The 16,418-nt window shown below is 37.1% G+C and overlaps 1 protein-coding gene across 3 annotated transcripts in view; it reads right to left on the bottom strand.

The window, feature by feature from the left end:
• Positions 1-16,418, bottom strand: part of cacna2d2a (calcium channel, voltage-dependent, alpha 2/delta subunit 2a) — a 399,611-nt gene that overhangs the window by 214,305 nt on the left and 168,888 nt on the right. For all 3 annotated transcript variants that reach the window (XM_079841618.1, XM_079841619.1, XM_079841620.1), the window contains exon 4: positions 4,697-4,756. In XM_079841618.1, the coding sequence (XP_079697744.1) occupies positions 4,697-4,756 (60 nt within the window). The remainder of the gene's footprint in view (positions 1-4,696; positions 4,757-16,418) is intronic.

Raw genomic sequence — 16,418 nt, 5'->3', positions numbered from 1 at the left:
CCCAGCGGTTGGGATGATTTAGCCCAGCGGTTGGGTTGTTTTAGCCACGCGATTGGGTTGTTTTAGCACAGTGGTTGGGTTGTTTTAGCCCAGCGGTTGGGATGATTTAGCCCAGCGGTTGGGATGATTTAGCCCAGCGGTTGGGTTGTTTTAGCCCAGCGGTTGGGATGATTTAGCCCAGTGGTTGGGTTGTTTTAGCCCAGTGATTGGGTTGTTTTTCGTTCTTTGATGAACATGAGCAGCAGGAATATTAGGCTGCTGTCACTTTAAGACCTGATGCACGGAACCAATACACTGTTACACAACATGCGTCATCTTAACTATCTACAGTCCAGAACTGACTGGATTTAAAGGTGCAATATGTAATGTTTCGCCGCTAGAGCAGGTGGAGCTGAACGAGGAGTTGGAGCGATTGCTAATGAGAGACGAGCTCGAGAGCAGTGGAGCTTTTATTCATTCAGACGAGGTTCTTCTGCTTCTTCCGCTCATGTGTGTGTGTGTGTGTGTGTGTGTGTAACGCAGCGCTGTTTTATCATATCACACACTTCTGTGTTAAAGTGATGTTATAATGCTACTATGAGAAACTTGTTCACACTGCAGTGAGCGAGATCATATTAGGCTGTAAATCAACAACACCAGATTTAAACAATAAGACTAACTGTGTTGAGCTGGAGAACAATGAGGAGTTTCTGTCCATGAACCATTCCGATCCCTGGCCGGTTGATCGGTGCATCTCTATTAGCTCAAATATTTAACCATGAAATCAAAATGGACTGATGTCGTGTTTAATGGCATGAGGGCGGGGCAACCTGTCACTCACATGAGATCCACCAATAGCAAACCACATCCATCCAATCAAACCCCAATGGACAAAATCAAGCCCCGCCCTACATCTTTTCTTGCTCGAAAAGCTGTCACAACAGGGAAGAAAAGACTATCGCATTCACTCTTCAGCTCTATACTCTGACTGTATGACAAATGTCGACTCATTTGAGTCTATTTTCCTTTCTCCAAACACATGCAAAGAGAAACAGGACAACGTTACTAAAGAGAATCCCCAGAGCGATGAAAGACCACAGACCTGGCATAGAGAAATAACCACATCTGAAGGCTTTAGGAAATCCTCTCGGACAAGGTCAGAAATAGCCTTTGTGAAACGCACACGTCTGTGTGTGTGTCCATCAGAAGTCTATGGCGGTCTTTATATGTGTGATATAAAGTCAGAATTGTGTGATAGTCAGATTTGAATTGTGTGATATAAAGCCAGGATTGTGTGTATAAAGTCAGAATTGTGTGTATAAAAGTGAGAATTGTGTGTATAAATTCAGAATTGTGTGATAGTCAGATTGGAATTGTGTGATATAAAGTCAGAATTGTGTGATAGTCAGATTGGAATTGTGTGATATAAAGTCAGAATTGTGTGATAGTCAGATTTGAATTGTGTGATATAAAGCCAGAATTGTGTGATATAAAGCCAGAATTGTGTGATATAAAGCCAGAATTGTGTGATATAAAGCCAGAATTGTGTGTATAGTCAGAATTGTGATATAAAGCCAGAATTGTGTGTATAGTCAGAATTGTGATATAAAGCCAGAATTGTGTGATATAAAGCCAGAATTGTGTGTATAGTCAGAATTGTGATATAAAGCCAGAATTGTGTATATAGTCAGAATTGTGATATAAAGCCAGAATTGTGTGATATAAAGCCAGAATTGTGTGTATAGTCAGAATTGTGTGTATAAAGTCAGAATTGTGTATGTATGTGTATACTCTCTTTCCCCTACGAGAGTTTTGTATTTTGCTGTTTTTTGTCAAAAAAAAAGAAAAAAAAAGCGAGAAGTCGCTGGCGGTGACAGACAGCGGCCCGTCCTCCACCCCTCCACCCCTCCGCCCATCCACCGCCCCCCCCCCCCACCCCTCCACCCCTCCATCCACCGCCCCCCCACCCCTCCACCCCTCCATCCCTCCATCCCTCCACCCATCCACCGCCCCCCCCGCCCCCCCCCCCCACCCCTCCACCGGTGGCTTTAGTGGCTAAGCAGCCATGAATAGAGATGGGCTCTCTCAGAGAGGAGGTCTCATAATTATTAGTTTTAGAGTCCTTTCTCAAATATCCCGCGGGAGCAACGGGGTTAAAAATCCATTTGTGGGAAGTGTAGCATGACAGCAAGCACGGTCTCCCTGGAGACAGCCAACATCACACAGCAGTGTGTGTGTGTGTGTGTGTGTGTGTGTCCTCCGTATGTATCGCAGCGGTCCTGTTCACAACCCGGCTCCGCTGGAAGTCCATCCCATCATTCTCAAAGTTGCTCTCCTCTTTATATGTTCATTTACAGAATGTTTGTCTAATTTGAGATGACCTGCTTTCATGAACACAGATTTGAGTTTGGCTGCTTTAGTTTCACAAATACAGTCTCAGACGTCAAATTTAACAGCATTTTCCTCGGATTTCATTTGTCATTTTCCAGAACCTGATCAATCAGCCATTCATACATCCATACGTCCATCCATCCATCCATACCTCCTTCCATCCATTCATATGTCTATGAATCCATCCATCCGTCTATCATTTATCTGTCTATACGTCCATCCATCCATCCATCCATGTCTATCCATCCATCATCCATCTATACGTCCATCCATTCATCATCCATCCATCCATCCGTCTATCATTTATCTGTCTATACGTCCATCCATTCATCATCCATCCATCCATCCGTCTATCATTTATCTGTCTATACGTCCATCCATTCATCATCCATCCATCCATCCGTCTATCATTTATCTGTCTATACGTCCATCCATTCATCATCCATCCATCCATCCGTCTATCATTTATCTGTCTATACGTCCATCCATTCATCATCCATCCATCCATCCGTCTATCATTTATCTGTCTATACGTCCATCCATCCATCCATCCATCCATCCATGTCTATCCATTCATCATCCATCCATCCATCCGTCTATCATTTATCTGTCTATACGTCCATCCATCCATCCATCCATCCATGTCTATCCATTCATCATCCATCCATCCATCCATCCATCCATCTATCATTTATCTGTCTATACGTCCATCCATCCATCCATCCATGTCTATCCATTCATCATCCATCCATCCATCCATCCATCCGTCTATCATTTATCTGTCTATACGTCCATCCATTCATCATCCATCCATCCATCCGTCTATCATTTATCTGTCTATACGTCCATCCATTCATCATCCATCCATCCATCCGTCTATCATTTATCTGTCTATACGTCCATCCATTCATCATCCATCCATCCATCCGTCTATCATTTATCTGTCTATACGTCCATCCATTCATCATCCATCCATCCATCCGTCTATCATTTATCTGTCTATACGTCCATCCATCCATCCATCCATGTCTATCCATTCATCATCCATCCATCCATCCATCCGTCTATCATTTATCTGTCTATACGTCCATCCATCCATCCATCCATCCATGTCTATCCATTCATCATCCATCCATCCATGCATCCATCCATCTATCATTTATCTGTCTATACGTCCATCCATCCATCCATCCATGTCTATCCATTCATCATCCATCCATCCATCCATCCATCCGTCTATCATTTATCTGTCTATACGTCCGTCCATCCATCCATCCATCCATCCATCCATCCATCCATGTCTATCCATTCATCATCCATCCATCCATCCGTCTATCATTTATCTATATAAAATGTCTGACCATCCATCTATACGTCATCCATCCATCATCTATCCATCCGTCAATCATTTATCTGTCTATAAATCTATCCATCCATCTATGCGTCCGTCCGTCCATCCGTCTATCATTTATCTGTCTATACGTCTATACATCTGTCCATCCATCAATCATTTATCTGTCTATACGTCTATCCATTTGTCCATACATCCATCCATCATCCATCTATACGTCTATCCATCCGTCTATTAGTCTATCCATATGTTTATACATTCATCCATCCATCCATACATCTATCCATCCATCTAAAAGTCTGTCTGTCCGTCCATCCATCCATCCATCTGTCTATCATTTATCCATCTATACGTCTATTCATCCATCCAATCATTTATCTGTCTTTACATCTATTCATCCATCTATGCATCCGTCAATCAGTCTATCATTTATTTGTCTATACATTCATCCATCCATCCATCCATCCATCTATCATTTAGTTGTCTATACATCTATCTATCCATCCATCCGTCTATCATTTAGTTGTCTATATGTCTATCTATCCATCCATCCATCCATCATTTATCTGTCTATAGGTCTATTCATCCGTTCATCCGTTCATCCATCCATCCATCCATCCATCCATCATTTATCCTTCTATACGTCTATTAATCCGTCCATCCGTCCGTCCGTCCGTATCATTTATCCATCTATATGTCTATCCATCCATCTATATGTCTATCCATCCATCTATATGTCTATCATCCGTCTATATCCATCAGTTTATACGCCCATCCATCACAAACTATTAATTTCCATTTGCGAAAGGTAATTAAAGGAAATGAATAATATAGAAATTATTTCTGTTCTACTGTTACTGAAAGAAAGCAAATGTTATTCTACTTATATTCTCATTTAAAAGTACAATTTGAGAGTAAAAAAGTAAGAGCAAGTTTGCATCATCAAATCTCAAGACAGTTGAACTTTGACCTTACCTTGATTCCATCTTGCCATGAATGCTCTCGTTGGATTTTTTCAGCCTCTCCAGCCAACCTCTGAAAGACAGAGAAAATACAGAGGTCAAAGGTGAAGGATCATGGGTACAAGAATCAAGTCTGAAATCCAAGACGACAAATTGCTTTAATTCAGCGTCAAGATAGTATATATAAAATAATATAAAATATGTATAAAATATACACATATGTAAAGTGCGTATTTTAGGTCCTGCAAGTGTTCAACATTTTAATTTTTTTCATGATTTGTGACCTGGTCCATCATTTTGAGTCACTTTGACCCAATTTTTTATGCTCTTCAGTAAAATGAAATGATTATTATTATGATACACATAATTATTCAAATGATGGCTGAGACTTTTATCTTAGAGCTTAAATCTCCAAAAGTGTTTCTGGGTCAAAGTGACTCAAAACGATGAAGCCTGTCACAGTTTTGCTCACTAGTTCATTTTGAAATGCGTCTGGTAAAAGCAGGAACATAAGTGCACATATTATTCATACTTTATCTGTGATAATAAACAATGCAATAAATGCATTTAATCTAAAACAGCATGCATTATAGTTTTATGTTGTGCAAATGTACTTCATTTCAAGGTGCAACAGGAAAACGGTCTTTCCAAATGAGTGTAAAAACTGAAATGCTACAAATCTTCTGTAAAATGCTTTATGTATTGTGTGTAACGCAGGATAAATTGTCTCTTGACACAGTTCTCAGGATACGTGGGCCGCTCAGCATGTTATAGATTCATTACATGCGTCATCATCATCATTGAAAAGCTCCCTCTCTACAGAATCAACCCACTCTTTTGTGTTAATGGTGATAATTCACTTCAGACCTGCTCAATATGTCAGGAAACTTTTCGCAGAAAGTCAGTGTGGCAGATGTTTCACAGAAATCGGATTCATTTCACCGGCTTGCACACTGAACGCATGATGGATGAGGAAGGGCTTTTGAGTACGGGACAGTATGGAAGCACTGGGACAAAATATCACAGTCATCTACTTGAAGCCTTTATTTATAATGCATTATACATGTATTCATAATGTATGGTAAAATGCATTATATCTTTTCATAAGTTATTATAACCAACGTTAAAATTAGGGCTGTCAAAAGATTAATCGCGATTAATCGCATCCAAAATAAAAGTTTGTGTTTACATAATATATGTGTGTGTACTCTGTTAATTATTATTTATATATAAATACACACACATTCATGTATATATTTAAGAAATATTTGCATGTATATACATTTATATAATCTATAATATATATAAATTAGTGCTGGGCATCGATTAAAAAAAATTAACTAATTAAAATCGCACTTTTTTCTGTAATTAATCGCGATTAATCGCAAGTTTTTTATATTTTACGTTTTTAATATTTTGATATTGTAATAATTTCAGTTACTCTCCAAATTAATGTATAAACAATTTAAAGACAGCATATTTTAAATATGTGTTGTATTGTCATCTTTTTATGAATGAAGGCCAGTATCACTGATACTAAAGTCTCTATGAAACATTAATGACGTTACATTACAGTATAACTGAAAGCTCCCAATTTCAACATTTATTAGGCTTTTAAAAAACAACTTTTAATTTAAGTTAACTTAAAACAATCTTTACATAAACCCAAAATAATAAATGTTATATTTACCCATGGCCTTCCCTGTTATACATATACAGAAATGTAATGGTTATCTTTCTTAACTGCATAAATAATAAATTAAATATAGATTAATCATCATTAAAGCTACAATTTTCTCTGTTGCCGTTGTTCTTTGATGAACATTAATGACATCATCATCAGTGCTACTGTCACTTTAAGATCAGCCGCGGATCTCACGCGCTGTCCCGCGCGTCTCATTTCCTCACAACTCTTTAAGTTCATTTAAGACGTTATTTAACTAATTTAAGACTCCTAATGAGAATACTCAAAATCCTCTGTGTTATTGTTTGTTCAAGAGCAAAAGAGAACTCGATGTGAGCAGGAAACTGACGCGAGTCTATCTGTGCATCGAGTGTGTGTGTGTGTCCCTTGATTAGCTGACATGAGACGCATCCACACAGACAGGACACTGACACACACACACACACACACACACACACACAGGACATTGGCATACAGCGCGTTCGCTTGTGTCTTGTCACGCTTGGAAGCATTTACATTAATAAGAGCGTGATGTAACGCTAAGCAAAAATGGATATAAAAACGGACGCTGCGTTATTTGCGTTAAATATTTTTAATGCGTTAAGCTGAAAAAATTAATCGCCCGCGTTAACGCGTTAATTTGCCCAGCCCTAATATAAATATAAATGTTTTATATGTAAAAATAATATTTTCTTCTTAAATATATACATGCTTGTGTGTGTATTTATATATAAATAATAATTAACATAGTACACACACATATATTATGTAAACACAAACTTTTATTTTGGATGCGATTAATCGCGATTAATCTTTTGACAGCCCTAGTTAAAATGCATTATTTTATTCACAGATTCCTTGTTACATCTGAAATTGACTTTTTAATGCATGCATTATACGGTAACACTTTATTTTACAGTGTCATTGTTATATATATTACATGCAGTTACTATAGTAACAACTATACATTATATATAATTGCATGCAACTAACCCTAAACCAAGCCCTAAGCCTATAGTAAGTACATGTAGTACTCAGTACTTAAATGTCGGGTTACAATGCAACAAAGACACCTTAAAATAAAGTGGAACCCATTATACTTCCTAAAAGTGTATTATAATCAATTACAACTGTGGCTAATTATTAATGAGATTATAAGGTGCATTAATTAATGCATTATAAATAAAGGCTTCATGTAAAGTGTTACCAAAAATGTCCGTTGCATTTGTGTTTGCATGGACGAGTTTGCATCTGTTATTTTTAAATTCATTATTCAGCTTTGGGTTCACCTTCCTGACAGTTATGTGAAACATTTGATACAAAATGGCCATCCTTAATCATTGCACAAAGGATTGTGGGTAATATAATCCCATAACACATGCTTGACTATTTTTCCACAGCTGTACAAAACACTAAAGAACACTCACAAAAGAATTATGGCCGCTATTAGTCCAAACCCCATGACGGGATGCACGTTTTGAAAAATAGCACACCAAACAATGTGATTTAGGATGCACTAATATTCATTTTGCATACTACTAAGTATGCAAGGTATGTAAATTAGGATGCAGCCTGCGTTTAATTTAAAGTGAGGATGCAGGAAATTCTGAGTTGCAGCAACAGACGCAACTAAACGCGTCTAAATGAAGCATGTGTTTAATTTGCTGCATATTGATTGCATCAGCAATAGTAATTGGTTAAAATGTGCACCATGCTAATTTTAAAAATAGCTGATCCAAGTGAGACAATGTAAAAGATGCTCGTCCCATCTGGAGGTAACCGTGGAGTTTTTATTTGACCCATGCGATTCTCACTCGCTCATGAAGGAGAAAAGAACACCTGACAGCTTCAGTGCATTTGACCAGATAAAAACAGGAAAGTTTGTGAAAGTTTTTCCTCTAATAATTGCTAGAACTGTTCAGGCTGTGTCTTCAGACTCTGAACAAGATGTTCTTCTAACAAGAGTCCATTGGAAGGACACCCAGACATTATATTTCTTTCCCAAACATTACTCATAGCTCTGGGAAATGTAGCTTTAAGGCCAGACACTACAGGTGAATGGGGATTTTTTTAAATGAGAAGATATCACTGTGAAACTTCTCCAGTTTATTACTAGCATAAACATAAGAAAAAAACGTATTACAAGTTTTGAGTTAATTAATGTTTTAATATGCAAATGAGGCCGTATATACTTAAATATACGCTCATTTGCATACATTTCCAAAAAACTAAATCTGGAGATTGGAAAGGACCAGGTTTAAAACTCTTGGTTGTATTTGTTGACATATTAGATGAGAGGGCTTTAACCGAGGGGATTCTGGGTATCTTATTTTGTGCTTTAGTAAATTAGAAAATACTGACAATAGCCTTAAAAAAATCAATTTTCGCCTTGTTGTTTGGAGTAAAAGGACCTGTAACTCAGGATTGGAATGATATATCAACAAATCCCTCTGGAAAAGCCTTCAGAATATAGTTAAGCATAAGACTAGGTGCTACTGAAGTGGATATATCTGACTCTGATACATTTCTAAGAACATTATCTCATGTCTGTGAGCGTGCATGGCCAAACCACACTGTGATATGTCACCGATGTCCAGATCAAAACATGTGATGCAGACAAATACTCTTATTATCCTTAGTTTTGAAACATTTTCAGCCATAGATATCCATAATAAAGGCTAGATGTCTTACGGCGGAGTCTCTAATGCCATCACCGGCGGCCATCTTGTCACAGGCACCTGATGATCTGAACACAAATACTCTGATCTCGCTGAAATCTTGACGGATTTACAAATGGTTTGGTTTCTTACAAACGTTATTAACGTGGCTATAATTCTGGATGCTTGAACAAGTTTAATTATTCATAAGTATGCAGTGTCATAACTACATCTCTGATGTTTGTAACAAACCAAATAGTTTGAAAATCAGTGCAAAATTGAGCAAGTTATGGTTATTTAAAAAGGACACGCACCATTAAAACACAATGTTACGAGTGAGCGAGCTGACTGAGACAAGATGGCCGCCAGATGCGGACGTCGACCAGCATTGGCCAGCAGCGCGGACGAGACATCTAGCCTTTATTATGTATATCTATGATCTCAGCTCTCTATAGACATGTCGTTCATGCTTCTAGACCAATCAGAGCCCGAGATCTCCCTTTACAAAGTTGAGGAGGCGGAGCCTTCTTTTCGATTTCCCAGCGGCTATAGAAAGTCAATGCAGATGAGCAAAAGTTATTAGATCGTTTGGACAGATTCATCTCAATAACTTTTTTTTGGAAGGAGATATCAAGAAAATTCTTTCCCCCCCTGTTTACTGACACCTTAGTGGAATCAACAGAACAAACATATTAAAAATGATAGATTTTCAAATAACAAATTAATTAAAAGATAAATCAAAATATGACTTTTATATATGTTTATCATAAAATTGTGAATAAATACAATATAACATATGCAATATTCCACCACTGGGTTAAAATGTAGAGTGTTTTCTGTAAAATGAGACCATTTTTATCAATTTACTCCAATGTATGTGGGTAGGGCGCTCTTTTAAATTCAGTTATGCCTAATTCTCAAAAAAATTCTAAACTGGCCCAAAATCTCAAAATTGACCACAGCATGAAAAAACAATGTTTATGCACTGCAAAAATGCTTTTCTTACTTAGTATTTTTGTCTTGTTTTTAGTCCAAATATCTAAAAAATCTTAAATTAAGAAGCATTTACTAGACAAGCAAAAGTTTTTGTCTTGTTTTGGGGGAAAATAACTCAAAATTAAGGGAGTTTTTGCTTAAAATAAGCAAAATAATCTGCCAATGGGGTAAGAAAAATAATCTTGTTTTCTGTTTGAATTAAGATTATTTTGCTTACCCCATTGACCCCATTTACCCCATTGCTTATTTTAAGCAAAAACTCCCTTCATTTTGAGTTATTTTCTTCCAAAACAAGAAGTTGAACTGGATTTACAGGAAAAGGAATTTACAGTATAGTTTAAAGAAACCGAACACAGGTGCATTCTGGGAAATGTAGGCCTACTGTTCTTCTCCCTGATCCATAAAAGATCCATACACACATTACAACTTTGTTCCAATTCACTAGTTTTACTCGCTCTTTCCCCATGTAGAGTAAACGGCGAGTGTGTAACTAATGGCACCAGACTGAACTGCAGGACTTTAGTAATGCTAAAGGTGCAGAAATGACTTTTCCCCTTCCGCAACACACATTTCTTTACAATTATTACCTTGGACCAATTTGTTTCGTATTAAATGTAGGTCTTACTTATAATCAGGATCATGACTGTGACTTAAAATGCATGAAAAGCATAGGGTGGCGTATGGATGTGGATAATGTCCCTGGTCAATAAGACACAGTGTTTAATACGGTTTGAATTGGCACCCCGGAGTGGAGTGTCATTTGGCGCTTGCATTACTCCTAATGGTGCAGCCATTAAACGCAACTGCCCTTGAATTAGGCTCACCTCTCAAACGCTCGCTCTGTTATTTCTCCGGCATTAGGTACATTACTGCAGCGAGCCTATTAGTCGTTTAAGCCACAGTTTGAAAGCTTTTGAATGCAGTCAATGAAAGGCATGTAATTGATATTTTTTATGAGGGCTCTTTTGTGGAGAGTGGAGTGAAGGAGATGGTCTGGAAGTCTGCCCGCTCTCCGAGTGGAAATGGGTGTGTTTGCACCTTGATGGACGGGCGGCAGGTGTTCGTGGGTGAGTCTGGACGCAGATCAGGTGAATCTCCCCTGGAGAATCACGAAACACAGCGGTTGAGCGAGACAGGAGAGAGCCTGAATCACCTGTGTGGGAGCTGCTCTGCTTACGGCCAATGGTGTCCGAGAATCAAGGTTGGAAACAATATCGCGCTCCCACACGGGATTAAAGCAACAGCTCACACAGAATGAGATATTCTGTCGTTCACTCACTCATGCTATTCCAAAGCTTTTCCTTCTGTGATGCACAAAAGGTGAAGTTTAGTCATTTTTAAGTAGAAAAGCAAGGTTTGAAATTCATTTAACTGTATTTTGTATTAGAAAAGCATAGATTCAAATAGATGGATGGATGGAACTATAGACAGAACCATAGAACGATGGATGGATGGATAGATGGATGGATGAAATTATAGACAGAATGATAGATGGATGGATGGATGGATGGATGGATGGATGGATGGAACTATAGACAGAACGATAGAACAATAGATGGATGGATGGATGGATGGAACTATAGACAGAACGATAGATGGATGGATGGATGGATGAAACTATAGACAGAACGATAGATGGATGGATGGATGGATGGATGGATGGATGGAACTATAGACAGAACGATAGAACAATAGATGTATGGATGGATGGATGGAACTATAGACAGAACGATAGAACAATAGATGGATGGATGGATGGAACTATAGACAGAACGATAGAACAATAGATGGATGGATGGATGGAACTATAGACAGAACGATAGAACAATAGATGGATGGATGGATGGAACTATAGACAGAACGATAGAACAATAGATGTATGGATGGATGGATGGATGGATGGATGGAACTATAGACAGAACAATAGAACGATGGATGGATAGATGGATAGATGGATGGATGGATGAAACTATAGACAGAACAATAGATGGATGGATGGATGGATGGATGGATGGAACTATAGACAGAACGATAGAACAATAGATGTATGGATGGATGGATGGATGGATGGAACTATAGACAGAACAATAGAACGATGGATGGATGGATGGATGGATGGATGGATGGATGGATGGATGGATGGAACTATGGACAGAATGATAGATGGATGGATGGATGGATGGATGGAACTATAGACAGAACGATAGAACAATAGATGGATGGATGGATGGAACTATAGACAGAACGATAGATGGATGGATGGAACTATAGACAGAACGATAGATGGATGGATGGAACTATAGACAGAACGATAGATGGATGGATGGAACTATGGACAGAATGATAGATGGATGGATGGATGGATGGATGGAACTATAGACAGAACGATAGAACAATAGATGGATGGATGGATGGAACTATAGACAGAACGATAGATGGATGGATGGAACTATAGACAGAACGATAGATGGATGGATGAAACTATAGACAGAACAATAGATGGATGGATGGATGGATGGATCAATGGACGGAATGATAGAACAATAGATTGGATGGATGGAACGGTGGGTGGATGGATCAATAGATAGAATGATAGAACGATAGATAGGATAGATGGATGGATGGATAGATGAATGGATGGATGGAACTATAGACAGAACGATAGATGGATGGATGGATGGATGGACCAATAGACAGAATGATAGAACAATAGATAGGATGGATAGATGGATGGAAATATAGACAGAACGATAGAACAATAGATGGATGGATGGAACTATAGACAGACTGATAGATAGATGGATGGATGGATGGATGGATGGATGGATGGATGGATGGATGGATGGATGGATGGATGGATGGATGGATGGATGGAACTATAGACAGAATGATAGAACGATGGATGGATAGATGGATGGATGAAACTATAGACAGAACGATAGATGGATGGATGGATGGATGGATGGATGGATGGATGGATGGATCAATAGACGGAATGATAGAACAATAGATTGGATGGATGGAACGATGGATGGATCAATAGACAGAATGATAGGATGATAGATAGGATAGATGGATGGATGGATGGAACGATGGATAAATGGATCAATAGACAGTATGATAGGACGATAGACAGGATGGATGGATGGAACGATCGACAGAACAATAGAACGATAGATAGATGGATGGATGGATGGATGGAACGATGGATAAATGGATCAATAGACAGAATGATAGGACGATAGACAGGATGGATGGATGGAACGATCGACAGAACAATAGAACGATAGATAGATGGATGGATGGATGGATCAATAGACGGAATGATAGAACGATAGATAGGATGGATGGATGGAACTATAGACAGAACGATAGATGGATGGATGGAACTATAGACAGAACGATAGATGGATGGATGGATGGATGAATGGATGGAACTATAGAACGAACGATAGAACGACGGATGGATGGATGAAACTATAGACAGAACGATAGATGGATGGATGGATCAATAGACAGAATGATAGAACGATAGATAGGATAGATGGATGGACGGATGGATGGATGGATGGAACGATTGACAGAACAATAGAACGATAGATGGATGTATGGATGGAATGATAGACAGAATGATAGAACGATAGATAGATCAGGCACTGATGTTGGAGAAGGCCTGGCTCTCAGTCTCCGCTCTAATTCATCTCAAAGGTGTTCAATCGGGTTGAGGTCAGGACACAAAGTTGGGAGCATGAAATTGTCCAAAATGTCTTGGTGAAGCAACAACCCCATAATCCCCCCTCCACCAAACAGTCAGATGATGGATGTATGGATGCAGGCTCAGTTCTGTGGCATTAATCTGTAAACCGGACTGGGTTACACAGAGCTGCACTGCATTATAAACTCTGTGCCTGAATATAATCAGCTCAGTTAACCTGAGGCCATTCGCTGTTAATGTCGAGACTACATTAGCTGACATTTAACTCTGAAAGGCCATTGGATCACTGATTGATGATCACTAAGCTGTGCACAATCACATATGCACAGTTAAACAGCCTTGACACGTCTGATTGGTGCAATATTTACAGTAGAGAGCAAATTTGTCAAGTATGTTTAGTTTGGCCCCCGACGATCAGAACTGATCCTGTGCACACATTACATCAGAGCACGTTCATTTTCCATTACACATTCGATAATATCTCCATCCCTGAACTAATGTAAGCAATGACGGCATAGATGAAGAAAAAATATACATAATGTACATTTCTACTATGATCCAAATTGGAAAAAAAGATGTCCTATTTCACCCTAATATTGGATTTTTTTTTAATTAACATTTATATATCTAGGGCTGCACGATTTGGGGAAAACATCTAATTGCGATTATTCTGGTTAAAATTGCGATTTACAAATGCGATTATTATTATTTTTACAAATAAAAAGTGTGTATATAACATTTTGTGTTTATATATTAATATGGCTAATAATTATTATTATGATTATTATAACTGCTAAATAAAAATAAGAAATATTATTATTAAAATAAAATTTTCATTTTAAATAGCATTTAAGAATAAATATAACAGTATAATAATAATAATAATAATAATAATAATAATCTTTATATTTTACAAAAAAAATATGGTTTACCTGTTAGTATGCAGACAGCCTTTGACTAAAAATCATCAGAAAAGGTCTAAGGATTTATAATAAAAAATAAAATAAAATAAAAAATATGTTCATATATATATATATATATTAGGGCTGTCAAAAGATTAATCGCGATTAATCGCATCCAAAATAAAAGTTTGTGTTTACATAATATATATGTGTGTGTACTCTGTTAATTATTATTTATATATAAATACACACACATTCATGTATATATTTAAGAAATATTTGCATGTATATACTGTATATACATTTATGTAATCTATAATACATATAAATATAAATGTTTTATATGTAAAAATAATATTTTTTTCTTAAATATATACATGCTTGTGTGTGTATTTATATATAAATAATAATTAACAGAGTACACACACATATATTATGTAAACACAAACTTTTATTTTGGATGCGATTAATCGCGATTAATCTTTTGACAAATCTTTTTGACAAATATATATATACACTCATATTAAAGACATAGACTTTAAGAAAGTGATATCACAGATAAAAAGCACATTTTTATTATAAATATATATATATATATTTACATTTACATTTACTCATTTAGCAGACGCTTTTATCCAAAGCGACTTACAAATGAGGGCAATAGAAGCAGCTAGAGCAGTCGAAGGGCAACAATATCAGCAATATGCAAGTGCTGTAACAAGTCTCAGTTAGTCTAGCACAGGACAGAATTTTTTTTTAATTTTTTTTTTAAATAAATTAGACAGACAGATAATGAATAGAATGATAAGTGTTATTCTCGATCGGTCAGGTGTTGCTATATATATATATATATATATATATATATATATATATATATATATATACACTCTAAAAAATGCTGGGTTAAAAACAACCCAAGTTGGGTTGAAAATGGACAAATCCAGCAATTGGGTTGTTTTAACCCAACGATTGGGTTGTTTTAAGCAAACATTTAACCCAACCACTGGGTTAAAACAACCCAATCGTTGGGTTAAAACAACCCAATTGCTGGGTTTGTCCATTTTCAACCCAACTTGGGTAGTTTTTAACCCAGCATTTTTTAGAGTGTATATATATATATATATATATATATATATATATATATATATATATATATATATATATATATATATATATATATATATATATATATATATATATATATATATATATATATATATATATACACATATATAATAAAAATGTGCTTTTTACCTGTGATATCAATTTCCTAAAGTCTATGTCTTTAATATGAAATATGAGCCTCTTATGCATCCACTGTGGGGATTAAAACTCCTGTACATTGAAGAAAAACAAATGGATTGTCATATACATTTATTTAGAAGTATTATTTTTCTTATTTTCTACCCAAAAGTTTCATTCATACTGGAGGCCAGAGGGCGCCCTCGAGCAGAAACTCCACAGACGCCTCAGAGAAGTAATCGTTTGTGTTCAGGGCTGCGTCCCAATTCGCCTACTTATACTACGTTCTAAAAGTATGTACTCTTTTTGTGAAGAAAAAGTACATACTTTTGAGTGTGTAGCAGAAGAGTATGCAAGCTTTGGGACATAGCCTACTACTTCGTCACTCTTACGTGAGTCCCGTTACCGTTTAAACTGCCCTGTCAATCATCGTCACAGTTCAAATCCCCCACTTTCAATTTAATTTCCTACCGTATCGGAGAGAAATGTAGTCGCTCGTTGATCTGCCTTTCGTGGGTCTTTAGACCCCTCTCATGTGT

The sequence above is a fragment of the Gobio gobio genome, assembly GCF_949357685.1.
Source record: "Gobio gobio genome assembly, chromosome: 17".
Lineage (NCBI taxonomy): Eukaryota > Metazoa > Chordata > Actinopteri > Cypriniformes > Gobionidae > Gobio > Gobio gobio.
This window is presented reverse-complemented; position numbering and strand designations above follow the sequence as displayed.